Source organism: Meriones unguiculatus, chromosome 3 (genome assembly GCF_030254825.1).
Source record: "Meriones unguiculatus strain TT.TT164.6M chromosome 3, Bangor_MerUng_6.1, whole genome shotgun sequence".
Classification (NCBI taxonomy): Eukaryota; Metazoa; Chordata; class Mammalia; order Rodentia; family Muridae; genus Meriones; species Meriones unguiculatus.
This window is the reverse complement of record NC_083351.1, coordinates 30,838,630-30,866,510: the sequence shown is the minus strand read 5'-3', so window position 1 is coordinate 30,866,510 and position 27,881 is coordinate 30,838,630. Positions and strand designations below refer to the sequence as shown.

Here is a 27,881-nt window from a genome sequence, read left to right as displayed (position 1 = left end):
CTAGCAAAGACCCAAATATGGTAACATTTGATTGAGAATTGGAATGGCTTAGAGGAATCCATAACTTGAGTGGTTTGAGTTTATTTACCATTGCATAGGAGTGGCTTGAAGTATGAAGGAAGTTGGCATGGAGTTAAGGCAACAAAAAAGATTTAATTCACTTAGAAAATATTTATTGAAGGTCTTCTACCTGACATGCACCAAATAGTTTTCAACGTGTTGGGGGAAAGGACAGATCTTAACCCTTGCCCTCTCAACTCACCATCCCATAGCAAGAAACACACATGTAAAAAAGCCACACAAAGCATCATGGGCGCTGTACTAGAAGTCTGGACCAGAGATTAGAACTTTCTAATGGCCATCGTATAGTAAAGGCCAGAATGGGGCGGGGGGGGGGGCGGAGATAATCAGGATACTAGTTGAGGTATATTAAGCATTTACCATATCTTAGCCAATGTGCAGTCAATTGGCTCCACAGCTCTGTGGATTGTTATTACCCATGCTCAAAGGCTTTCAGCTGCTTAAGTCTGCACAGCTAGAAGGTGTGAACGGCAGAACCTGGCTTTAGCTCCAGAGCTGGTTCTTCTGCTGGTATGTTCAGAGTGGCAGGGACAAAACCAGGAAGGAAGGTGATGCTGTGGGAGCCAGGGTGGGGGAAAATGCCAAGAGAGTGGATAAATAGATGATTAACAGGACCCCGTTGGATCTTATAATTAGAAGGCTTGAAGCGAACTTGGCCTGCACAACTTCATTAGCATCACGGTAGTAGGGGAACTCACTGACAGATTCTTAAAGGTCAGTGGGAGGTGGGGAAGTAAAGACATCTCCCCTCCCCCGCCAAGTTTGGCAGTCAAGAGGAGCTACAGGGCATGGCACCTTCATCCCAGCAGGCAGATCTCTGTGAGTTCAAGGCCAGCCTTTTCTACATAGCAAATTATAGGCCATCAGGGCTATATAGTGAACCCCCCAAAACAAAACAAAACCCAAACAATCAAAAACCCCAAAACCCCAGAGGAGCCTTTTCTAGTGCCTGTGGAGAAAGGGCTCTGGATTTGTGAGCAGCCGTATGGAAAGATCGGTGTTAGAAAGCCCGAGGAGATGAGTGGACAGAATAGATGGCGTTGGTGTTAAAGGTAGGTAAGGTAAGGTGCTGAAGATGTAGATCTGTGGTAGTGAGGGGACTGCCTTCAGGGCTGCTGCCAATAGCTTAATGGTAGGTAGGAGTGGTTGGCGATGTGTGTGGTGCAGCAGGACCCTGTCTCAACCATGGGTGGACACACAGACAGGGGCATGGTCCTCAGGCAAGGTTGCAGCCCTCGGTAGTCCATTTGAGGCTGGGGGGAACACAGGGGCAAAGGAGTCCTTTCTGAGGGCTTAGGTAGGATTTCCAAGAGGCTGGGTTCCACTTCTTCACAACTCTCAGTAACTGTGGCCTTAGGCTGAGAGAGATGAGAAAAAAAAAAAGGGAGCTAGATTAGCCAGGCATGGCTCAGGACTTTAATTACCAGCATTTGGGAGGTAGAGGCAGGAGGATTTCTTTGAGAGGCCAGCCTGGTCTACCTATCAAGTTCCAAGACAGCCAGGGCTGCACAGATAAGCCCTGTCTCAAGAGCAGAACAAAAAGTTAAGTTAGAGCAGATCTTAGGGTATGGGGTAGCTGGGTTATATAATAAGAACTGGGCTAGGGGAAAGAGCATGAACAAAATCATTGTGGGAACAAGAGTGATTGGGGTGACTGGAGGTGGGGAGGGTTGGGAGGTACTCACAGGTGTTAGGTCCGCAGAGTCTCTGAGGTACTGGCCTAGGACCCGGTGTAGGTCTGGGAGTGAGGGCCACAGAGCATGCCTTAGTCTTCTGTCAGAGAAGGAAGAGAGAGGAATTGCATGAGGACTGAGTTGGTAGTGGGGGAGACGGCGAGGCAGAGAGGCAAGTTTGAAAAGACAGGGCCATAGCCAAGGCCTGTTGGTCTCCCTGACCACTCTGCCCGAAATGTACCATCCTCCTTCCCCGACACTCTCATGCTCTGTAGTTTTTCTTAACCTACTATATATTCATTGTGTTGTTACATTAGCTTGTTTTCATCCTGCTCCACAGAACACAAGCTCCCTGAGAGCTTGAAGGTTTTTCTGTTTTTCACTTCTCCATTCCCAACATTGAGCGCACAGTTGTTGCTTGAGAAATTACATGAGTGATGGAAGAAGACCAAGAAAACCAGTGCCGCTTCTTGCCCTGTCACTGCGGGGGCTTGTCTGGGAAGAGTACAAATTAAGGTATATAGGGGAGACTTCCAGCTCTTTGGCCTCAGATTCCCATGTTGAAGGACTTAAGCCAAAGGTGTCTGGCCTTGTCCATGACCTTCACCCCCATCACCAGGGAGGAGTAGCTTCCTGATTGTGGAAAAGAATCCTGTATGCCTGTTGGCAATACTGCTTTCCTCTGTCAACATTTTTTGTTGTTGTTTTGAGTTCAGATGGGGCTACCTTGAATAGACGCTCCATTCCAGGCTGCTCTTACACAAAGGCAGATTAAAAGCTCAAAGAAAGTCAGGCTTGATGGCTCATGTCTGTAATCCTAGGACTCAGGATGGGGCAGTAGGGGAGGAGCTGAGGCACGATGATTGCAATGAGTTTGAGGTCTGGACTATATACACAGTTCTAGGTCAGCCTGGGCTACAAGTAAGAGTCTGTATTAAAAAGAAAAAAAAAAAAAGCACATTCAAAGTGAGGTGTAGAGTCCAGGAGAGGGGCTCTCGGTCTAACCTGTAACCAGAACCCATACTTCTACACTTCCGTTTAAGAATCAGCACATAGTGCCAAGTGAGTGACGGACATGGTGGGGATTTTATTCTTAGGTTTTTAATTTCTCCTCAGCCCTCATATAAGTGAGTCATTCATTATGGCATTTATTTAAGGGCCTTCCAACTTGGCAGACACTATGCTGAGGATATAAAAATGACCGAGTAAGGTATGATGGGGAAGACATCTAAAGGAATAAAGGCTGCGCTGTGAGTGGAGAACGGTGGCAAAACAGTGGTTAGCATGTGTGAGCCCTGGGTTCAACACCCTGCACCAAATAAACACACTGACGCAGGAAAACCCTTCGGGGACACAAAGGAACAGCCAGTGAGGGGAGGCTGGGAGAGGTTAAGAGTTAGCGAAGAAAGTTATTTAAAGATGAATGGGTAGTCAGCCAAAGAGAATAATCCAGGCAGCAGGGACATTGTGTGCAAAGGCACTGAGCAGTAAAACAGCCTAACTCGGGGCTTTGGCAAGGCTGAGATTTTGTAGAGCCTCGTTGGGTTCTGTCTTGGGGAGCTACTGAAGGAGCTGGGCCAGTCACCATAGGGGTTGCGTGCTTTCGGCGAAGTTTGTGAGGAAGGGGCCCCGTTTGGAGTGTGCTAGTGTGCGGGGCCAGAAAAAGCAATCATTGATTAGTTTCCTGAGGTGGAATGACTAGCCCTCACGGCTAGCTGGATGGGGTGGAGCTGGGGAGAAGCACACACAAGAACTCTGATCTGGGCCAAGGCTGGACAGTGGCCCCGCCACTAAGTGAGCGGCCAGGAGGTGGGGCTGTTAGAGGTGCCCACAGAGTGGCCAGGCGAGAGTGTACGGGAAAGTGCCACTGCCAGAGGACTGCGGGAAGCAGCTGAGGCGGTAGGTGTGGGTGTTCCGTGGTCCCGAGAGCGGCGTCTTCAAGTGACCCTAGGGCCACACCCCACCACCCTCTTGGCAGGGGCGGTACCTGTAGTGTGCAGGAAACTGCCACTTCAACAGCAGCAGGCCCAGAAGGGCACTGAGGCTCAGCACCAGGAACAGAGCAGTCACCAAGGAGATCCAAGCTAGGGGACAAAAAGCGTCTGACTTTGGCCCACCCTCGGCCCCGCCCAGGGGCCGTTCTCAGTCCTAGCCCTGATTCCACCCTTCACGTCCAGAGCACGCAGCGCCGCACTGCCGCTGAGCTGAGGCTCGCCCATAGCTCCGCCCACCTGCATTGGCCCGGTCCATGCTCACCAGTCTCCGAGCCCGTGGACACCGTAGCTGGGGGAGACCAGGCGCTCCAGGGGCCTTGGTAGGTGGGTCCGTTGAGCCTGGCACGCAGCTGTAAGCTGTAGCTAGCTCGGGGACGCAGTTCTAGGGTCCCTCCCCGGGCCCCAAGAGATGACTCCAGCACCTGAGAGGAGAAGCGACCCAGCTGGGCGGGGTTCTGACCCAGCTGAGAGCGGTCGGGCGTCCCCACAGAGTCACACCCGCAGAGGCGTACAGGATCCAAAACCCTGCCTGAGATCACTCCTAGAAACACACCCTGGCTCTCACACAAGTGTGCATCTTGCTGTGTGATCCCACTAGATGCTCGAACCACCGCCGTTGGTCTGGCCTTGGACACTCTTGGAGACATGTTAGGACCCCCAAAGCCACACAGACCGTGCCACAAGTACAACACCGCAGAAGGCACCAGATTTGCTCTAGGTGCCGGAGCCACAAACGCTATTTTGCGAAAGCATCGGTAGCATTATATACTTAGTAAACATTTGCGTTGCTTAGGATATGCCAAACATTGAGCTAGGTGCTAGAGACAAAGGTACGTGAACTACAGTTCCACCTAAAGAAGTAGGCTGAGAATCAAAGTTAGTGCAAAGCACCATTTTATACACACACACACACACACACACACACACACACTATATATATACATGTATACTGGGCGTACAATGAAACAAGGGTGCTTAGTTTAGTGTGCCAAGAGAACAGATGGGTCGAAGGGAAGACTAGGAGTGAGGAGTGTTTAATACATTATTTAAATTGCTTGTTGATTAATAGGAGGAGAGGGGAAAGGGAGAATCAAGAATTCCTCTAGGTGCGGGTCTTGGGTAAGGGGCAGCGCCACTGACAGAAAGCTGAGAAGAGTAAACTTGAAAAAAAAATACCATATGGGTCTACTTGATAAAGTTTAACTGCAGTGAGAAGAATCGATGGTAGCACCAAGAAAGAGGCCAGCTCCGGTTACCATGCACGGTGACTGTAGGGGACGTAAGGAGCGAACAGAGTTTTGTGTACGTCACATGTACATCTGGGTAATTGACAAATTGGCTACATGTATGGTATATACATGAAAAAAATAATGTGATTTTTAAGGCTTGTCTGTATTATTGTACATGAGCTATCTAATATAAGTGAAGCGCAACTTGGGAGGAAAATTAATTTAGCTCTGGATACATTGCATCTGATCTGATAAAGCTATATATACGCATTGCTAACTGAGAATAAAAATGATGTTTAATTGTGTATCGAGTACCTTTCTATATGCCAGGAACTATGCTAGGAATTTATATGCCCAAAATTTTAGATTTATTCATTTACTGTGTATGAGTGTTTTGTCTGCATAGACACATGTGCATCACGTGTGTGTCTGGTGCCCTCAGGACCCCTGAAACTGGAGTTGTAGATGGTTGTAAACTACCACGTGGGTTCTGGGAACTGACCCTGGGTCCTCTGTAGAATCAACAAGTACTGTTAACTGCTGAACCATCTCTCTAGCCCCTATATTAAATTTTTTATCTAACTACAAGGCAGGAAACTTTTTCCCAATTTCACCAATGAGGAGACTTCAAACATTTAGATAATTCGCATGTAGTTCTTAAAGCCCTTTCCATGTGGGGGCTAGAATGATACAATTGGGGTTGTTAATATGTAGTTAAAGTATAGTCATTAAGCCGTAGTGTTGAGCCACTCACCTAGGCAGAGCAGACATAACTAGGAGAGAGTGTTTTAAAAGGTGTGCTAGCAAGAATAGCATCTCATGGAAGAGTAGAGGAAGGAAGGAGACAGGGAGATCACCATTGCATTGGCAAAGGGAAAGAAAATCTTATTTCATGGTTCTGGCATGGAGGCCAGGCCCTCTGGCATGCTAGGTGAGTGCTATGCCACTGAACTACACCCCAGCATGGGGAGAGGCAGTTCAAGTGGAGTAGTCAGTGGTGCCACATGCCCGAGAGGGAATTAGACATAGGTTGACTCAGATGAGCATAGCTGTCCAAGCCCAGATACTGATACAGGGACAGTATTAGCATGGGGACTGCCATGTGTGGTGACATCTGTTGCCTTACGGTACCTTCCAGTCCTCTTGGCCTTCTCCTGTGTATCGGAGCTGGTAACAGGTCTCTCGAGCTGCCCAGGATGACTGGTGCTGCCATTCCAGTTTTAGCCTCCCGCTGGAGACCTCCCTCCAGTGCAGGCTTGGAGTGGGGAGGAGCACTGCAGGGGATTTCAACAGGGGCTGCTTTAATCCCTCTTTGCATTACGCATCATGCTGCGAGGGCAATGGGTTAGATGATGATGATGATGATGATGATGATGATGATGATATTAATAAATGAACAAAGCTAAAAGAGCATAGTCTATAGAGTTCAAGTTTTGGCCTACCAGTTAGCTTTGGTGAAGGTGGGAATTATGTGGGGATATGGAAGGAAGGTTCTTACCAGCCTGGTGGATCCAGAAAGGGGAGCCGAGGTAGCTTCGAGTGACACCTTGGGCTGTGGTAACCTCTACACGGATGTGAATAACACTGTCATTTCGGGACTTGAAGTGGCAGCGGGAGAACAGAGCTGGCTCTGATCCTGGATCTGTTTCCTCTTCCTCCTCACATACCTCCCAGGTGGGGTTCCTAAGAATCAACCCGAGAGGCTCACTGAATCAGGCTTGCCCCAGACACTCCCCCATCCTCCCAACACAGGGCCTGTGTCCTGCATGGGTCATACCTGCAGTCCTCCCTCCACGCCGTGGGCCTCCAGGGCTCTCTCTGCCTTTATGCCATGAGGTCTAGCCTCTTTCCCTCGAGGAAAGGGCAGGCATGATGTGTGAAAATAACGTGGTTATATGATGAAACCTGTTACTTCCTGTGCTAACTTTAATAATAATAATAATACGTGAATAAAGCTAAAAGAACATAGTCTACAGAGTTCAGATCTCAGCCTACCAGTGCATATCTTGGGCCAATGGTATGGTTTATCTCTGCTCTAGTTCCCTTCCTTGGAGAAGGCGTTTTGACACCTACTTGCAGAGTATTCCCAAGAAGAAAGAAACTTTGTCTTTTTAGAAGGAAACATCTTTGTACTTTTGAATTTGTTCTTACTCAGTAGCCCTCTTACACTGCTCCCAGAAGTTTCTTCCAAGAATACTGACCTAGTAATATCCAGAATATATCACAACCTATTTTGCCATTGCCACAAAAGGTGAAAACACTATTATTGCTTTCCTAGGTTAAAATAAATTCTAACTGGTGAGCTTCTCCCTACTCTTTTTTTTTTTTTTTTTCTTTAAAAGACTGGGTGTCATTACGTAGTTCTGGCTGGCCTGGAACTTGCTATGTAGACCAGACTGGCCTTGAATTTGAGATACACTTGCCTCTGAGTCCTGGGATTAAAGGTGCGCACCATTACTGTGCTCATCCCCCCACCCCACTTTTTGAGGCAGAGTCTCACGCAGCTCAGGCTGCTTTCGAGATGCCTCCTCTTGATTATAATCCCTTGGTGACTTAGCATCCCGAAAGTGATCGCTCTTGTAGTTACACGTCCACACACTTATTCAACAAAGAGTTGATCCTCTTGTACCAACCATTGTGCCAGGCCCGGAGACTATATAGATGAAAAATTATCTTGAAGGAGTCCTCATGTCAATAATATAACACACACATACACACACACAAAACAAAACAAAAAAAAAACTAGCCATGTTTTTTTGCGCGTTGTGCACGGGCTGCCTGGAGAGACCACAACAGAGCGCCTAACCCAGAGGAAGGGTCAAGGAATGCCTCCTGGCTGTGACAGTGTTTACACTGAGGCTCAGACTATAAATAGGTTAGCTGGTGTGGGGGTGCAGCTGGTTGTTCCAGACACGTGTTGTGCAGACATAAAGGAGGTATTGTGCTTCAGGGGAAATTCTAGATGGTTCAGAATAGGGAATGGTTTTAAAACTGAGGGTAAACTCAAGTGCAGACTCCCTCATGGACAACCTCTTTAAGGAGCTTGAATTTGTGTGTGTGTGTGTGTGTATGTGTGTGTATGTGTGGGCAAGGTGAGAGGGTCCCCTGCTACCTAGCCCTGGCATGCCTGGAACTAGAGGTGACCCTCTTGCCTCAGACTTCTCTCTATAAGGGTTATAGCAGGAGCTTGGACTTAATCTCATAATTAGGAAAATTTACAAGTGTCTTAAGCAGGGAAGGGTCATGATTACATTGTATTTCAGAAGACATCTCTAATTGCTGTTTGTGGAGAGGATTTGGGAGGGGAGAAGCAGAGGAATCCATTAGGACATTGTTGGGCTTTTCCTGTGCAAAGTATCAAGGTGAGACTATGGTGGGAGAGAAGGAAAGAGATGATGCACGAAATCTTTGTTTTTTGAGACACACTCTCCCTATGGCGCCCTAGCTGGCTTGGAACTCACTCTGTACACCAGGCTGATCCTGAATTGCCTGCCTCTGCCCCTAGGATACTGGGATCAAAGGTGTGTGCCACCATGGCCAGAAAGAGATGTTGAAGAGGTAGAAAAACAAGGCTATTTCTGATTAGACCTGGAGGGCAGAGGAAGGAGAGAAGTCCGGAAAACTGAAGTGTGGAAAACTGAGTTCCACACATATACAGAACAAGAGAAAATTTGGATAAAATAACTGATCTATTTGATGTTGTCCCCTTAAACTCATGCATGGATTAGACCTCCACACTATGAAAATCTGTACAGCCATATAAAAGAGGGAACCACTTCTTTTTGGACTGAGTTTCAAAAAGTATTTAAGCAAAAAGGTAAGTCAATAGACCGTTTAGAGTTGTGGGGTGATAGCTTGGTGGGACAGAATTAACTCAGCCTATAGCTCTGTACTCAGCATCACAGAAGCAAAAGTGAGGACAAAGCCGGGCAGAATTAATCCCAGGCCTTGGGAGGCAGAGGCAGGTGGATCACCGTGAGTTCTGAGCTAGCCTATGCTACATAGCAAGTTCTAGGCCAGACAGAGCTATATAATGAGACCCTGTCTCAAAATGAATCAAATACATAGATAAGTAAACAAAATTATATGCACACACAGTATGATATAATTTATATTTAAAGGTTAAATGTTATTTATAAACATGCAAATGCATTGAAAAATCTGAAGAATATAGTGAAGCTCTTAAGAGTGACTTTTTCATGATTCATTCATATAGGGGTTTTGTTTTGTTTTTACTTTTTTTGAGACAGGGTTTCTCTGTGTAGCCCTATCTACAACTTGGTTTGTAGATCAGGCTGTCCACCAACTCACAGAGATCTCCCTGCCTCTGCCTCCTGAGGGCTGGGATTAAAGGTACGTGCCACCACTGCCAGGCATCATTGGGTATTTTTTTTTTGCATATGTGCCCTTGTGTACATGTGTACATATATGCATGCACATTTATATGTGTGTGAGTGTACACATAGGGGTCAGAGGACATCCTCAAGTGTTGCTCCTCAGCGTCCAACTTGTTTGAGACAGGGTCCCTTGGCCCTTTTCTTCTGCTGGGCATGGCAGGCTGGCTTGTTCCTGAACTGCCAGGCATCCTCCTGTGTCTCCTTCCCACCCTGTTTTCGTATCACTGGATCAGATGATTTCACCTGAGCCCAGCTTTGCAAGGATCTGAGCCTCAAGCTTGCATGGCAAGGGCTTTATTTAAGGTCATCTCCCCAGCTCTGCCCCCACTGTGCTAGGTGAGGACATATTGGTGAGTGAAAAACGCATCCTGATTCTGTCGTGTTTCTCAACTGGAGACCTGAGGGAGAACCTTTTGTTTTACTTTGCTTTGAGACTCAGTCTCATCCAACCCAGGCTGTCCTTAAACTCAGTATGTAGCTAGGGTTGACCTCTGTTCCTCCTGCCTCTACTTCCCTAGTCCTGGGACTATAGGCATATACTGCCATAGTCAGGGTTTCTAATGAAATAATCACATGAAGTGTAAATGTTAGATAGTAGCTGGAATGTTAAAAGGAATGTTGCACATTACAAAAGCACGTAGAAACATGCCAGCAAGACGGCTCGGCTGATCAGGGTACTTGCTACCAAGCTTGACAACCTAAGTTCAATCCCCAGAGCCAACATGGTAGAAGAACAGAACCAACTTCCTCAAGTTGCCTTCTGACCTCCATACTCATGCCAAGGCACACATGCACCCCTGACTCCTGTGCAAAGCAAGTAAATATTTTTTGTTTGTTTGTTTTGCTTTTCAAGACAGAATTTCTCTGTGTAGTCCTGGCTGTCCTGGAACTCACTCTGTAGACTCACTGGGCTTTGAACTCAAGAGATCCATCTGCCTCTGCCTCCCCAGTGCTAGGATTAAAGGTGTGCACTACCACTGCCTGGCCAGTAAGTGTGTGTGTGTGCGTGTGTGTGTGTTTAATGCATAATAATGCCATTGGATCTAACCAGGAAGGGCAGGGGAGGTTTCCTGACATCTGAAGGATACATGAAAGTAAAGATGAGAAAGCCTGGTCAGCAGCACATCAAAGGCCAGGCAGAGCAGGAAGAGGGTGGATGTGGGTAACAGAGCCAGTGGTGGATGAGAGAAATCAGTGAAGTATAGCCTAAGGTGAAAGCTGAAGTCACATGTAACAGTTTGATATTCTAGAACTTTACAACGCTGCAATAGACGTCTTTCAGATTAGTGACAAGTAATCAAGGATCTTTTTTTGTTAGTTTGTTCTGTTTTTCAAGACAGAGTTTCTTTGTGTAGCCATGGCTGTCCTAGAATTCACTCTGTGGACCAGGCTGGCCTTGAAATCTCAGAGGTCTGCCTGCCTCTGCCTCCTGAATGCTGGGATTAAAGCTGTGTACCACTACTGTTGTAATCAAGGATTTTAAAGTAGAGAATGTTCTGTTCTAGATCACTTTAGTTGCTGTATGGAGAACTCTTTTTAGTGCACAAGTGGGAGATGATAACTCTTCCCCAGTACTGGGGATTGAACCTGGGGCCTTATGCTTGTTAGGCAAGCCCTTTACCAAACAATCTATCTCCCCAACCTCATAGATGGTAATAGGACAATGACAGTGATATAATTTTGGACAGATTGTAGACATAGTATGTAAAACCAACAACACAGTAACAGATTGAATTCATAGCAAGTGAAGGATCAGAGAGGCATTTGGTAGATGTCCTTGAATGACAGGTTGAGTTTTATAAAGATTTACTAGACCACAGGACGTTGCAGAGAAGGTCATGACCAACAAGTGTCACAAAACTCTTGCAATGTGGGAGGTTAGCATCATAAGGAATAAATTGAAGGTCGGTAGAATTGCCAAGAGTGTCCAACCTTTTGATATTGTGAAATGACCCTGTGATATATACAGTTCAAACTTATGAACCACACAATTTTAAACTGGCATGTTTAAGTAAGTTCATGGTTTTATGTTGGGCCACAGTCATAACTGTCCTGGCTACATGTGGCCTTTGGGCCCTATGTTGGACATGCCTGCTAGGCTATCTGAAAGGTCCAGGTAAGGTGATTAGGTCTAATGAAATCAGGCCATTCCCAGAAGAAACAAAGAGAGGATGCAATAAATAAAAACACTCACTGGAGCACGAGAGAATGGAGAATAGTGCCTAGAAAGAACAAGCTGGCAAGTGAGGAAGACCCAGAGCAATGCTGACGGTCTGCAGGTCAGACTCAATCAAGAGTTCAAGTCTTACCTGTCTGTGGGACAGCACTGTGTCCTGCTGTGGTGGAAGAAGCCTCGGGAACTAGCGTTATTTTGTTGCCGCCACTGGCAGATAACCTTCTTTAGATCCAAGGTGAAACACTGAAGTCCAATCGCCACTGCAGTCAAAGAAGAGGGACATGCGTTTTTACTCATCAGAGTCCCTAAATTGTTTCTACCCCCACAACAGAAAATTCTCACCTATTCTTTCTTCTCTTCCTGAACATAGCTGTCCTGTGCAAGGACAGGTTTGAGGTCATAAGGAATGACCATGGTTCCCAGTGCTTTTGTATCCTGCCTAAGTCTCAGTGGAGATGTTTTTTAATCTCTTCATTCCTTTCCTGACCCACCTGCATCTCCCGGAAGGTCCACAGTCACAGGGAAGGACCAGGGTCCCCAGGAGCCATGAAGAGAGACACCGTCAGGTTGGCTGCGGAGCTGGAGCCAGTAGGACTTGCCAGCCTGGAGCCCTGAGATGAGACAGCTTCCACCCTTCACTGTCAGAGCCGAAGCCTGGGGAGAAAAATTCCAGCACCAGAATCTAGACTTGCTTCTCAGCTAGGATAGCTCACATACCTAGTGTCTGAACCTCTGTGCAAAACTCAGCTCCTTGGATAGATACACGCATTGACCAGGGGCTGTGCAGACCAGTTTCAGTTGGGTTTAGGGATTTTTACAAAGTCTCAATTTGGAAGGCCTGAAAGCCGTCGGTTATGTTTAATGTGTATGATCCAAAGTGAGAGATCCCTAAACAGGGTCCTAAAAGCTTGTCAGAGTCTACGCTCACTCTTCAAAGATCAACCGAGTCTATGATCCTCCAAGTATAACCTTTCTTTTCCAGGGAACATACTGGGCTAGGAAATAAGAGGAAGTAGAAAGTTAGGATACCTGTCCAGCTGGGGAGGTCCTCATTGGTCCATGCTGTTGGGGCACCGTAGGCTGAACACATGGAGGCTGGTCAAGAGCAGGCACTGGGTTCAGCGTCCACAGACTGGGGCAGCAGGTTGCTGTGGAGAGCAGCTGCAAGACTGAGGGTCTAGTGGAGTTGGTGGGATCCATGGAGCCATAGCTGAGCTCATGCCTCAGGAAATCACTGATTCCAGGAGCAGGGGCCTCCCAGTGGATCTGAAGTTCCCCTGGTTGGCTCCCAACCCTGGCCTTGATGTTACTGGGGGGATCAGGCAGGCCTGAGAGCAAGATAAGGCACATCAAATCACCAAGTGCCAGAAAATGGCTCAACCCGTGGTCTGCAGAGAGGACTGCTGGAGGCCGAATAGAGCAACTCCGAATTTAAAAAGATGTGGTTCTCATTCCCATGGAAGGGTAGAGAGGGGAGGAAGGCTGCCTGTCCTGTTTGCCTATCCTCTTGAGAATAATGAGATCACTATGGTGGAATGGTTTGTTAGACTTGGATTTCTTAGAGCAGGAACCTCTTTTCATCTCTGTCTTCTTGTTGCCTGGCGCATAGCAGTCATCTGACTGTTGAATGGGTGAATTAATGTATACGATAGTGAGGGAAGCAAGATATCCTTGATGTGAAGTGATCTATGGGAGAAATCTAGCTCTGGATGCTGAGGCAAGGAGGAATAGGAAGGGATGAGGGTTCCTGAGATGCCTGATTTCTTTATTAGAGAGGGGTGTCCACATTGCCCTGAAAGTCTCCAGGCAAGCCTGATTCTGGGAGCTTGAGCAGGCAGCAAATGGAGAGGCAGTGTGGCAGAGAGGTCCTTACCCACACTATCCACAAACAGCACCCGCTGGATCAAAGTCTGGTTGAGAAACACATTCTTCACCCAGAGGTGCAGGGGAAAGAAGAGGCGAACTTCATCCTGGTCTGGAAACCGGCACACATATCGGGTTCCAAGGGTGGGCACACTCTGGGAATGCAGGGGACACGCTCGGGGCTCCTCTCTGTTGGCACAGGAGAATCTATACCTACACAGTCATCATGCTCAGCCCCGAGGACCCAGGATGAGCCCATGCCTAGTTTCTGTCTCTATTATTGGCATTTTCTTCTCGCTGCTTGAGGTAGGGCCTCAAGCTGGGTCATTTATAGAGTGGTTTTTGAATTGGGCATGTATTTGGATAGGGCCTCTGATAGGACCAAAGACAGGAAAACTAAGAGTGTGACTCAGCTAAATATAGGGACAGATAAATGAAGACTGGGGCACAGTCCAGAACCTACCCTGGGTAGGCATACAGCAGCTGGTACATCTCACTGGGTGCTGCCTCTTCCTCATCCCAGAAGCAGGTGAGGTCCTCAAATGTCTGGGAGAAACAGTGCAGGGGCTCTGTGCCCACGGCCAGCAAGAAGACATCTGAGAAACAGTTGGTGAGTTGGACTCTGTATTCTTTCAGTCATGTTTGTGGGTAAGAACATGTTTGTGGGTAAGACCAGTGGGAGTCTCTGACCCTCGATCCCCTCCCAGGGCTCCTCATCCCCTCCCAGGGCTCCCTTTGCCTGGGCACAGATAATATCCACCTTCCACCCACCTCACCTTGGCTGGTGACTTGTGCCTGGTTTGGAGGGGCCAAGGGGAGGCAGAAGGTGACCATGAAGAGGGCCCAAGAGGGCATCTTCTCCGGCACTGTGTGCCTGCCCTAGCCCATCCTCCCTTCAGGAAGCTGGGCCCCAATCCCCTCCCGGGGCCAGCCCCTCAGGTTCCTGTCAGATACAGTCCACGTCCTGTCCCTGTCTCTGCCCCTCTGGGGCCCATCCAGACCACACTGGGGGTAAGGGGCCAGAGGAGGGGGAGTGGGCAGGAGGGTAAGAGGAATTCGAAAGGGAAGACACGAGCCTCCTGCTGGTAGGGACATAGTGGTAGATATTTGCTTGTGAATCAAGAGGAGTCACCCTGTGGGTGCCTGAACTGCTGTGGAAGAGCATATGGCCTTCAGAGCAGTGTTAACCACGCTGGATGTGTTGACTGAACGTCCTTACAGTCGTCTTATTTCCATTAGGAAGATGAGAAAGCTGAGATGCAGAGAGGTTAAGAGGCAGCTCAAGGTCACATACCCAGGAAGATGGAAGGCACAGGCGATCTCACTTCAGAACCCGAGTGCTCAACAGTCATGCGATGCTCCTGGAATGATCTACCGTGATCTACCATGAAGTGCTGGTTTCCCTCACTGATGTGCCCAATGGTGGCCACTTCCAGCTTATCAAGCTGTGGGGCTCGGTGTAAAAACAAACACATGCTCCTGGACAGGAATGCCCTGTCCATCCTAGGTGGCATTCTCTGCAACCTTAGTGTGTGCCCCATTAGACAGCGGTGACAGAGAAACTGGGAATATGGTAAGAATGTAGAATCCCAGGCCCTTGGGTCCTACTTGCACGAACGCATTTAGCAAAATCCCAGATGATTCCGTACACAGTCGAGTTTGAAAGGCATGGTCTTCAGTGGCTTGCGCAGAATGAGGAGAGCTTAGTCTCAGCTCTTTGGCTGTGCTTGCTTCATTTCATAGCAGGGGAGAGTGTATGATATGTTCACGGGAGCCAGGCTTCCCCCTGGCTGTGCTGGACCACTGGGGTAGTTCTTGTACTGATTCTGAAAGCTCTGCTTCTTGGCTGAGGGGAGAGATGGATTGGAGGGGAGGCGCATACAGGGCTGTGTTGACACCCACATATGTCCCTTCAGCTTCCTTGGTGCTCCCAGCAGTGGCTCTGCAAACTAAGTGTCCTCTGCCTTTCTTCTTTCTTGTGATTTAATGTCATCAAGCATAATTTTAGGAGCTGGGCACAGGAAGAGGGGAATCTTTCAGGCCTCCTGTACAGTCCTTGTTTTTTTTGGTACCATTTCCTCTCCAGTTGTATGAAATCAGCTAGTCTAGCCCTTATTCCTCCTAGCTCTCAGGTTACAAAGACCAGAGGTCACACTTTAAATGTCCACCATCCTCTTTCCAACTATAGAACTACCCAACCTCAAACAAGTGAGAGAGGACACACACACAATTTCTATGTCCTCACAGTCCCAGGCTTTTGGTATGTGGTAGATGCTGATGACGTCAAAGTTAGTTATGACTTCATACTTGGGCTCCAGACTTGGGTAGCCAATTGCTTATTTTCCCTACTTGTAGGTCTAATATCTAAGATGCCCAAGCTTCACTGCATGCCCAATAAGCCCAGCTCACAGAGGGTAGAAACAAGAGGATTTGGAGTTTGAGGCCAACCTAGATTGCATAAGGAATTCCGGAGCTGCATAGGAAGGCCACCCTACCTTAAAAAGCCAAATGCAAGAACAAATGGCCAGGCTCTGTGTGTTTGCTTGCCTATAATCCCAACTACTTGGGTGACTGAAGAGGGAGGATCACTTGGGCCCATGAATTTGAGACTAGCCTTGGCGACACAGTGAAAGAACCTTTATAAAGGGGGGAAAGCCTGGTGTAACCGCCCACCAAAATTTAATCTCAGAATTTGGGGCACAGAGGCAGGTGGATCTGTGTGAGTTTGAGACCAGTCTGTTCTGCAAGCAAAGTTTTAGGCCATCCGGGCCTACATAGAGAGACCCTGTCTTGAAAAAAAAAAGAAAGGAAGGGAAGGGATGGGAGCCAGGCTTCCTCCTGGCTGTGCTGGACCAGAAGGGTAGTTCTTATACTGGTTCTGAAAGCTCTCATTCTTGTGAGGGGAGAGATAGATTGGAGGGGAGGAGCATACAGAGAAAGGAAGGGAGGGAAGAGAGATAGATTCATTGGTTGATTCTGGTTCCTATCCCTAACCCTTTGCCATTTGTTTCCCATCTTGCCATCTTTTTAAATGCCACCTCCACCTACTCAGTGTTCAAACCTTAAACATTAATACTCCTGGACTGCTCTTTTTCTCCTATCTTTCCAATATCCAATTAATTAGCAAGTGCTTTGGCCTGAGTCTGCACACTTGTAACCCCCTCCAGCCCTCCTGTTCTATCCGACACTTGGGTCACTGCCCTGGCTTCCACTAACTCCTTGGCTCCACTCTTCCTGCCCTCTCTCCTGTATCCTGCATAGCAGAAAGATGTGCCTTTCAAAAGTAATTTTTATTTTATTTAATTTATAATTAGCATGTAAATATGAAGTGTGTGCTTGTGTGTGTGTGTCCACAGAGTGTGTGGAGGTTAGAGAACAACTTTTGAGAACCGATTCTCTCCTTCTACCATGGGATCTGGCATTCGGAGCCAGGTCACTAAGCTTTCGAGACAAGCGCTCTTACCTGCCGAACCATCTCACTGGCCCCAGACTGGAATGTTTAACATGCCTATCCCGTGTCTCCACTCCCGTACGGAAATCCCTGAATGATTTTTCATAGCATTTAGAGTATAACTCAAATACCTCCTGATGGTTCATGAGGCCGTGCCTGAGTTGGCACATGCAGCCTTGAACTTCCCGGCCCCACCACTTCCTTCTTTATGCCTACCAACCATCATCACTGTAAGCCCACTAGGTCTCAGGAGTTTGCAGCACTCAGTATCCCTCCTTCTGTTCTGCGGTGTCATTTCTCCTGGTTTCCTCCTGTCTCCAGGGGCACTCTCTCCACGCTCTCCCATGCGTGCCTTCTCTTTCTATTGAGTCTTCCGGTTCCCATGCCGTCACTTAGCCCTTCGTGTTGTCTGAGCGATCGCACTGTTTTGACTCTTTTATAAACCAGCAACTCCCGTGACCTAATCAATCTCAGTTGCTGTTAAACACCTCTGTTTGCTCGTCCTTGGAGCTTAAACTGATCAGGCCCCCGGCAGAACTATCACCTTCGTATGCCCTTGTGGGCCTTCTCTATGTTCTGCAGCTCGCATGGGCTACCCAGGCGTGTGAGCCTGAAACCCAAGGGTGATTCTTAAATCTTCCTTCTCCCTCTCCTCCTGTATCCAAGTCCCTACCGAGTTCTAGGACTTCCAAGGGAGGCAGTGCAGTAGTGGTTAAGCATAGACCCCACCAGGGACTCTCTGGCTGTCAGAGGGCGGAGATGGGCGCCTCTGGCTCCTGCGGAGGAGGAGGTTCAGCCATCTGTCCCTGTCCCTGTCCCATTTCCTCCGCTTTTGTGCAGCTAGAAAGAGCTACTGTCCTCAGGCCTTCATGTCTGGCGCAGGCCTAGGGAACAGAAGCCACATAATTCTGCTTTCTTTGGTGAAAAGGTCCTGCAGGCCCCAAGGTCCAGTCCAGAGCAGCAGACTTGGCTTACAGAAGCTGGTGTTCATACTGGGGATAGCTCAGGGGGTAAAGAGCCTGTCATGTAAGCAGGAAGACCTGAGTTTGATTCCATGGGAGAAAAAGTCGGGCGAGCCAGGTGTGGCTGCACATCAGCACTCGGGAGGCAGAAGACAGGCAGTTCTCTGTGAGTCTGAGGCCAGCCTGGTCTACATAGTGAGTTCTGGGACATTCAGGGACTGCACAGACCGTGAAAAAGTCAGGCGAGGTGGTGTATGTGCAGGCTTGTAAACCCAGCATCAAAGAACTTATTTGGCAGGTTCCAGGCCCGTGATGGACCCTGTCTCAATAAAAAAAGGTGCCGGCATGTGAGGAGCAACACTTTTTGTTATCTGTCCCCTGGCCTCCAAGAGCACACACAGGTGAATACCTGCACATCACACACAAAGCTGGTATTTGGTCTCTGGGTGACTATTGCTTGGAGACCTCCTGGAATTGCTGGCCGTGGACTGACCGAAGCAGCAGATCTCAGGGAGGAGGGAGTCCTGTTCCTGCCACTTGCTGATTTTTGTGGCACAAGTCCTTCTACCACAGGCAGTGGTTTGAAGCTCCCAAATAAGATGCCATTGAACAGGAGGTTGGGAGGAGAATTGGCTCTTGTGAACCCAAAACTGTGTTCTTGCTCTTTATCTCCCTGATGGTCCAGATTTCCCACCTTCTGCCGGTTCTATCATCAGGAAGTCTAAGTTTAGGTAGTTCGAGGTTCTAGAATTACCTATCTCTCCATCTCTTTCTCAACATTGTCAAAACATCCTTCTGAAATGATTCTACATATATAAGCATATCAGAACATTGTATTTTCCCTCTCCTTGACCGATGTCATTATATTTATTTCAAATGGTTGTTCGCATGTGTTTGTGTCTTGTGTGCATATGTGTATGCATGATCCTATATGTATAGTTACATATGTGTGCATGTAGAGGGCTCAAACTTGATGCTGGGTATACATGTTGGTCACCCTCCATTTTATTTATGTAGGCAGGATCTCCGGATAAACCCTGAGCATGCCAATTCTAGCTGGTGCAGCTAGCCAGCTTTCCTCAGAGACCCCTCGTGTCTGTTTCATAAACACTCGGGCAACAGCTACATCTGCCCAGGCTCTTACGTGGCTTCTGGAGGTCTGAACTCTGGTCCTCAGCAAGGGTTTTACCCACTGAGCCATCTCCCTAGCCCTGTCAACATCATTTTAAGCTTGCCACTCTGACAGTCTACAAATGGTATCTTCTTACATGGTGTCTTTCCTGAGGCTCAAATATCCTTTCATTCTCTCCTTGCTTAAAATCTTTTCAGATCTCTCCATGGTCTTTAGATTTGTTCCTCCATGCTGGAACCCAGGGCCCTTTTCACCTTTGCATCTTCTGTGCTTGAGATCTCTTCCTCCTAATGTGCTATTTTCTAATTTCTACATCAGTCCAAACTGAGGACTCCCTCCACCCATTGTTATGACTTCTCCAGTCATAGAATCTTTCTAACTTAGCTGCCTATTGGGACTTTCTTTGTGTTTCTAGACCTGTTCTCAACTCCTGCTTCTTGGGAATATTTTCTTATGTTCCAATTACTTGTAACAAAGGGACAGGCTAACTAAAAACAGAGAGCCAGGGAGATGGCTGGATTAAAGGATCTTGTCACCAAGCCCAAAGACCTGAATTAGATTCCCCAAGACTCTCACATGGTGGAAGGAGGGAACAGACTGCCACAAATTATTCTCTGACTTCCACATGCCTGCTGTGACTCAAGAATGCACACATACACACACAAATAAATAAGTGGTTTTTCCTCCTCTCTCTTAAAGGATGTGTGTGTAGAGATGGCTCAGCTCTTGTTGCTCTTGCAGAGGACCAGGGTTCAGATCCCACTACCCACATAATGGTTCATTGGCCATCTGTAGTTCCAGGGGATCTGATAACCTCTTCTGGCCTCTGAGAGCAAGCCCCCCCCATATACATGAATAAAAAAGAAAATTTTTAAAAAGCAGAAATTCAAATTTATAGTCCTTTCAGAGGCTACATTTTCTGTGTGATCAGAAGCAAAGTGATGGGTCTTGCTTTAAAACAAGGAGGGCATGCTTTTGATAGGAGGCAATAAGGGAGAGAAATTTACCAAACTGGTGGGGCAGAGGAGAGGAGAGCCAGGCTTAGGAGGAGGGCCGGCGATAAGGAATCTCAGTGGCAGCCCTGGCCCTCAGAACAGTGGTGCCCACTCCGATGTAAGCTCGGTCTCCATTCTGTGGATGTTAGCTTCAGTACAACATGTGAGAGTATCCTGCTCCAAATCTTACATCCTCAGCGCCCTGGGAACAACAGAAAAGATATCCTGTGGAGCTGAGAGTAGACAGTACTCATGGAAACTTTATCGAGAGCATGAGTTCCAGTTGGCGCTGGTGAGGGTATGAATCCGGTGAGGGCTCTGGTAAAAGCAGAGGGGCCGAGAGTGGTACCCCACACACGTCATCCCAGGACTCAGGAGATTCAAGGAGGAAGATCTTGAGTTTTTTATTTATGTGTATGTGTGCCCAAGAAGTCCAGAAGAGAGTGTCAGATCCCACGGAACTGGAGTTTTAGGTTGAGAGCCACCTGATGTGGGTGCCGGAAACCGAGCTTGGGCTGTCCCCTAGCTCTTAACCACTGAGCCGCCACTATGGCCCTAGATACAATTTTAAAAGTGGCCCCAAAGAGCTCTGAGAACTTTAGGTTGAATACACGCACCTTTCCCTTTCCTGTCCTCACACAACTGTGTGCCTCTGTGGGGAGGCATGCGGTCCGTGCCTCTCTCTCCTGATTTTAGTCGTTTGTCGTGAAGATTTGGTGTTCCTTGGCCTGTAGACCCAGCGGATCCTTGCCTGCTGCTGGGGAGTTTTTATATGTGAGTAGCTGTGCTATATCTCTACCCTAGCTAGGGGAGGTGTGAGTCCCAAGGAGGGACTACCCCAGGGTAAGGGTGGGTGGGAGTGTGCTCGTCCTGGGGACTCCCTCTCTTTATCGTTCTCCTTCAGCTTCCAGAGACTAACCCGCACTTGCTGGCAGCACTGTGGCGATGCACGCGTTATGCAAGTGTGATGCACGTAATGATGCACGTGTTGTGCCACGGCCCTGCTTTGCACTCTCGCCCTTCTCTTTCCAGAAGAGAAGCCGTGGCTCAGAAGGAGTCTAGAGTCACCCCCAAGGGGAGAACGGAGTCTTCAGTTGAGGCCTGTTTGTCTCTAAAGGCTATATCTATATTTTTAAGATAACATTTTAATTATGTGCAGGTGTGCGTGTCTGCGCGTGGATTTGTGTGTGTGAGTGCAGGTCCCCAGGAAGGCCACAGGCACGGGATTCCCCGGAACTGGAGCTGTGAGCTGCCGGACACGGATGCTGGGAGCAGAATCCCGGTCTTCTGGAAACGCAGCAAGTGCTCTTCACTGTTGAACCACCTCTCCAGTCCCTAAAGGCTATTTTTAAAAACCCTTACGCAGACACCTTGGCCAAAGATCACCTTGTGGCTCTTTTCTCAACAGTGCCCGTTTATCTAGAATCGCCTGCTGGGCACGAGGCCTTCTGAAAGTCGGAGGCTGAGTCCAAAACCTGGCTCAGAAGGAGTGCAACGTCAGTAAGTGGAAAAAGGAGCAGCCATGCCCATGAAGCATCCCCAAGGGAGGTGGCTGGAGGCATGCAGCCTGCACAGTCCTCTCTGCCCTGTCTCCTGCCCTCCACCAGACATCTTGGCTCCTGAGCCGCCCTACTTAAGCAGCTGCTCTCTTGCCTCTGAATCAAAGGTCCAAATCCAAAGAAAGAGGAGACTGTCCAACTACAGCAGCTTCAGGTTGCCAATACGAGAAGGCCAGGGTGAGATAAGAGACATACTCCCTGCGGAAGGAGCTGCGCTGCCCAGAAGGCCTTGCAGGAAATCACCCCCTTCCTTGAGGGCTGGAGGGAGTGAATGACTCAGGGCAGGGTGATGTGACTTCCGTATTTTACAGCCAGGACTGTGTGTGGTGAGGCCCCTCAGACCAGGAGCCCACCAGCTTCGCCTTTCCTAGGGATCTGCCTAAGAAGGCTTTTCTTCTGGCTTTTTCCATTGCTTCTGTGGAATCAAGTTAACTCCATTGGGTCAGTCCCTTGCTCCAACTCCTGCCCAGGCCATGTCCTGTAAAAACGGAGCCCAGGAGTGAAGCAGAGGGAAATGAAGCTAGAGTAGTTGAGGCAGAGGGACTGAAATTTATGGCTGTGCTCTGCTTGTAGTTCACAGTGGGGGCTGTGGTCCTTAGGGTCCATAGAGGCAGCGCGGGACCCTCCTACTGGAGAAAGTTGCCTTCTTGCCACCTTACCATGTACCATGGGCTCAACATACCTGCAGTAAATTGTAAATGTCCAGTGACCACATCAGTTCTGTCCTGCTATGCTAGAGACAAAGCATTGCACTGTGGTCAAGGGGCACTTGGGAGCCAGGGCATCAAGGTTGGAATCCTAGCCTTGCTGTTCACTGTCAGACTGTGAAGCCTCTGAGAAGCCTCTCTTCTGTAGACAGGTAACGGTAATACCTGCCCAGCAGGGGTGTTGAATAAAGGAAGACTTAACGTGTGCAGAAGCGCTAGACACGGTATCTGGCAGTGAACGTGTACCAATTATCTGTTTTTATTCTTTTAGGGGTAGACACTGATCCAGGCATAGAGACAGAAGGTTGGCAGTAGTCCCAGACTCTTCCTTGCTCTCCTCCTCCTCCCATCCCCTCCCATCCTCCTCCGTAGGTGCTTCTTCTGGCTCATTGCCACCACACCGCCATGTCACATGATCATGCTTGGATCAGACTTGCGCTGATCTCCTTGCCTTCACTCTTTTAACTTTTTGGTAACTACATTTACTTAGTGACTTACTTGTTATTTGTATGTGTGTGTGCTTGCACATGCGCAGTTGTGCACATGTAGAGGTTAGAGGACAAATTTTGGGAGTTGTTTCTCTCCACCACGTGAGACCCAGGAACCGATCGCGGGTTGCCAGACTTTGGTGGCACGTGCCCTTACCCACTGAGCCATCTTACTGGCCCTCCCTACCTTATTTTTGAGACAGACTCTCTGACTGGACCCAGTGCTCACCAACAAGACTCGCCTGGCTCGCCATCAAGTCCCAGGAATTCTCCTGTCTCTGCCTCTCCAGCAGTGGGGTCATGGGTATACAGCAGCACACCTGGGCACTGGGTAGTGAACTCAGGCCCTCACACATGTGCAGCAAGCCCTCTGGGCTCTTAGCTCTGCACCTGCCTGTCCTTATATATGGCCCACAGTGTCTTGGCTTTTATTGCTTTGTGGTAAGTTTTGAAATCTGGAAGTGTGAACCTTCTAATCTTGATCCTTTTGTCTTGACTATTCTGGATATCTTGCAACTCCATATGGATTCTAAGTTTGCTCATTTTTAGTGTTTAAATCAGAAGTACTTTGATTTGGGCTTTTTTTTTTTTTTTTTTTTTTTTTTTTTTTTTTTTTTTAATGGTGTTGGGATGGTGGGAAGCCCCTGAGCTCCTTCGGGGAGTTTCTTCATTCCTAATTAAGTCCATTATTTGTTATAAGTCTGCTGTTTATATCTTCCTAGGAAATCTCTCATTTTATCTAATGGGCATGTATTTCACTTTCACTCCTTTTCTGTATAATCCTCCTGCCTGTGGTTCTCCTCCTGCCTGGAGGACTGCCTCCCACCAGCTCCCAAAGTCAGGAGGGGCATGAGATGAGGCACATGGCTGGGAAGGCTGGGGAGCTTATGTGGAGATCATGCCCTCTGGGAACCACTTCAGGGAGCTAGTTCAGCTTTAATTCCAGAGATCAAAGGCTGTATACCTCTTGGGGGGGAGGGGTCTCCAAGGATAGGTGAACATAATTGGTTAAAACTAGACATTTCAAGGATGCTTGATTTGCATTAAACAGCACACGCCTATCATCTGAACGGGAACACACTACCTAATTATCCTATAGGTGCAGGGAGGGGAGAGCTGGCAGGGAGATGGGTCAAAGGCCATATATCAGACATGGTTAGGGACATCTATGTCTAGAAATCCTCTCCAGATAAAGTCAGGCAGGTAGCAGGAGGCCCTGCTGGGGAGAGGGAGTCCCGTACCTTGCCGCCAAGCTCAGCATGGCCCTCCAGACTGGAAGAACTGCAACCTCAAACAGCAGTCAACAATCCGTGTTTCACTGAGCAGCCAGAGTCATGCTTGAAAAATAAAATGTAAATTTTGGACCATTGGGATAGCTCAATGAAGTAAAGCACTTGTACAACCCTGGCCACCTAAGGTTCATCCCAGAAACCACGCAAGGTGGAAGGAGAGCACAGGCTCCACAAAATGGTCCTCTGACCTTTACACGCTTGCTGCGGCACACTTGCTCACACAGGCATCATGCGCTGTGGTGGTTTGGATAGGTATGGCCCCTATACACTCATATGTTTGAATGCCTGGCCCATGGGGAGTGGCACTAGCGGGAGATGCAGGCTTGTTGGAGGAGGTATGGCCTTGTTGGAAGAGGCATGCCACCGAAGAGGTGGGTTTTGAGGTTATATATGCCCAGGCTACGCCCAGTCACACAGTCTCCTTCTGCTGCCCATAGATCCAAGAGGCAGAACTCCTCCATCTCAGCTCCTTCTCCAGCCCCATATCTGCCTGGATGCTGCCACGCTTCCCACCATCACGGCAATGAACTAAGCCTCTGAAACTATAAGCCAGCCCCGACTAAATGTTTTCCTTTATAAGAGTTGCCTTGGTCATGGTGTCTCTTCACAGCAATAAAACCCTAACTAAGACATGCACACTCACAACAACAATAATAATAATAAACTAATAAAATACAAATCTCATCCAGACATACCCTTGCTGGCAGCTTTTGAAGATTTATTTTTTAATCTTATGTGTATGTGTGTTTAAGCCATGTGTGGGGGTCCTTACAGAGGCCATAGAGGGCACTGAATTCCCTGGAAGTGGAATTACAGGCAGCTATGAACTGCCACATGGGTCTTGGGAATCTGAATTTAGGTCCTCTGGGCCATCTCTCCAGCCCTCTTTTTTTTCTTTTCTTTTTTCATTTTATTTTTGTTTGTTTGTTTGTTTGCATTAGGTACTTTTATTAATGACCTATGTCCTTAAGGCTGCCTCAAAAGCTCAGCCTGGCCTGGCCTCTGTCGTGGTGTTCTCTTTGTTCCAGTGCTCTGAGCCTGCTCTGATCCTGAGCACACCGCCAGGACTGGTGCTGTGTCATTGGTAGGGTCTCTTTCTCCAGGGAACTCCTGCTTCCTCTCTGTGTCCAAATTAAAGTCTCACTCTTGCTAGGAAAGCTTTTCTGATCCCATCTCCTGTTCCATATTTCCCAGGTCCCCTCTTATAGCACAAACCACTCACTTCTGTGTTCTATTGCATGTTTTCACATGTGCTATGTGTCAAAGGCATCCTCATCTGTGGGCGACTTTGAAGTTACTTTATTTTATGTTATTCTTTTCCCATACATTATTTCCTGACCTCAGTTTCCACTCCCTCCACTCCTCTCACCTACCCTTTTCCCCAGATCCACTCCTACTCCATTTTCCTTATCACCTGAACACGGCAGAACAAGTTACAATAAGACCAGGCACAAACCCTCACATCAAGACTGGACAAGGCAACGCAGGATGAGGAAAAAGGTCTTAAGTGCAGTTAAAAGAGTCATAAATAACCCCCTCTCCCACTGTTGGGAGTTCCACAAGAACACCAAATTACAAGCCATGAGGTAAATGCGGAGGACCTAGCTGAGACCATATACAGGGTCTGTGTTTGTGGCTTTAGTCTCTGTGAGCCACTATGAGCCATGCTGAGCCGATTCTGTGGGCCGTGTTCTGGTGCTGTCCTCGACCCCTCTGGCTCCAACAATTCTTCCTCCCCCTCTTCTGCCAGGGTCCCCTGGCTCCAACTAGTGTTTGGCTGTGGGTCTCTGAATCTGCTCCCATCCGTTGCCGGGTGATGCCTCTCTGATGACAGTTGGGCAAGGCTATCAATCTATGAATACAGCAGAACATCATTAGGAATCATTTCATTGACTTTTTTTTTTTTTTTTTTTTTTTTTTGCCAGTCATGTTTTGTTCTATCCTGGGTCTCTGGACTGTCTTGCCTCTGGTTCCTGGTCATCCAGGCAGTGCCAGGCAGGGGCCTCAAGTTGGACAAGTCATTGATTGGTCACTCCCACATGTTCTATGCCACCATTACCCCAGCACATCCTACAGACAGGACAGTTGTAGGTCGAAGGCTTTGTGGCTGAGTTGATGTCCTAGTCTCATTGCTGGGAGCCTTGCCTGGTTAGAGAAGATGGCCAGTTTGGGCTCTGTATCCCCCATTACTTGAAGACTTTGCTAGGGTCACTCTCATAGATTCCAGGAAGTTTCCACAGCACCAGGTTTGTATGTTGCCTCTCCAAAGCCCCTCAGTTCCAATCACCTGTCTTTCTCACTCCACACCCAGCCTGATCCCGCTTGTTCCAATACCCATCTGCCCCCAGTCCACCTGCAAAATCTATTCTAATTCCCCTTCCCAGGGAGGTCCACGCATCTCTGCTTGGGCCCTTCTTGTTACTCAGCCTCTCTTGGTCTGTGAATTGTGGCATGATTATCCTTAACAGCTAATGTCCACTTACAAGTGAGCACATCCCATGTTTGTCTCTCTGGGTCTGGGTCTAGGTTACCTCACTCAAAACTCAAGTCCAAGTGGATCAAAGACCTCAACATAAAATCGGATACACTGAACCTAACAGAAGAGAAAGTGAGGACTAGCCTAGAACATATTCACACAGGAGACAGTTTCCTGAACAGAACACCAATAGCACAGGCACTGAGATCAACAATCAATAAATGGGACCTCATGAAACTGAAAAGCTTCTGTATGGCAAAGGACATGGTCATTAGGACAAAACAACAGCCTACAGAATGGGGAAAGAGCTTCACCAGCTCCACATCTGACAGAGGGCTAATTATTTTGATTGTTTTTAGGCATGGTTTCATGAAGTCCAGGCTGACCTCTGACCCCAGGATGCCCTTGAGCTTCTGGCTCTCCTGACTCTACATTTCCAGTGCTCAGATTGCAGGCCTATAATACTATGTCCAGTTTCTACAGTGCTGGGAATTGGACCCAGGGCTTTGTGCATGCTAGGTTAGTACTCTGTCAACCAAACTATCTATGCTGCCTTGGACAACTTAAAAAAAAAAAAAAGGTGTATTTTATTTTTAAAAGTATCTGTGTGTGGAGATGTCATGTAAGTGCAGGTGCCTGTGGAGGCCAGAAGAGGGCGCTGGATTCTCTGAAAGTCCTCATCCCTGCAGTTAAAATAGTTCTGAAGTTTCATTCCAGCACCTTCCATCTAGCCTACATTAGCCTTCCATTTATTCCAGTGAATTTCTTTCTCTTGGTTCATTTCTGGCTCCACCCACTAAGCTCTGTTCACTGCAGATCCTTCCGTCTCTGTGTGTTCCACCGTCAGCCCAGAGCACTGAGCTATGCACGAGATTCAGTATTTCAGAAGATCCTGTTTAATACCAGCAACAACGAGGTATTTATGATTAACCCCATTCCTCAGAGGAGAACAACAAGCTCGGAGAGGCTAAACGATGTGAAAAAGGCTGCACAGCTGAGCTGCGGTACACAAGCACTTGAGCCCAGCTCAGCCATTCTAGGATCTGCATGTTAACCACACCATCATAGAAGGTTTGTGTCTTTTTTTTTTTTGAGGGGGATGGGAGTTGTTTATCTGATTCACTAAAAACAAACAAACAAACAAAAAACAAATTCCATCTGTTTCCTAAGAACCAGTGGGAGAGACATCAGAGGACAGTCCTGAGCAATCGACAGAAAAGCAAGTCAGAAGCCGCACATCACAGGGAGTGTGGGTAGGTGTGCGGGATGGGACTCCCTTTCAGCTGGGAGAGGAACATCTCCCCCAAGACCAGCCCAAAGGAACCCACCTCCTCTGGCTGGAGTTGTGGCCAGTTTAGCTGCTGTAAGCTGGTGGCCCTCCAGGGAAGGTTGCCTAGAAGCCAAGA

The 27,881-nt window shown here is 48.1% G+C and overlaps 1 protein-coding gene across 2 annotated transcripts; it reads right to left on the bottom strand.

The window, feature by feature from the left end:
* Nucleotides 1-151: 151 nt before the first annotated feature.
* Nucleotides 152-14,285, bottom strand: Mpl (MPL proto-oncogene, thrombopoietin receptor). Of its 2 annotated transcripts, none has more exons than XM_021644579.2 (12): nt 14,190-14,285; nt 13,877-14,009; nt 13,424-13,602; nt 12,580-12,878; nt 12,042-12,204; nt 11,684-11,810; nt 6,476-6,660; nt 6,109-6,251; nt 4,011-4,170; nt 3,742-3,838; nt 1,767-1,854; nt 152-1,439 (listed from the first exon to the last, which is right to left on the bottom strand). In XM_021644579.2, the coding sequence occupies exons 1-12, from the start codon at nt 14,266-14,268 to the stop codon at nt 1,188-1,190; spliced, it is 1,905 nt and encodes a 634-aa protein (XP_021500254.1). In that variant the 5' UTR covers nt 14,269-14,285; the 3' UTR covers nt 152-1,187. The 2 variants fall into 2 exon arrangements, with proteins under 2 accessions (XP_021500254.1, XP_021500256.1); XM_021644581.2 differs by having other exon boundaries at nt 12,580-12,698.
* Between the last annotated feature and the right edge of the window lie 13,596 nt (nt 14,286-27,881).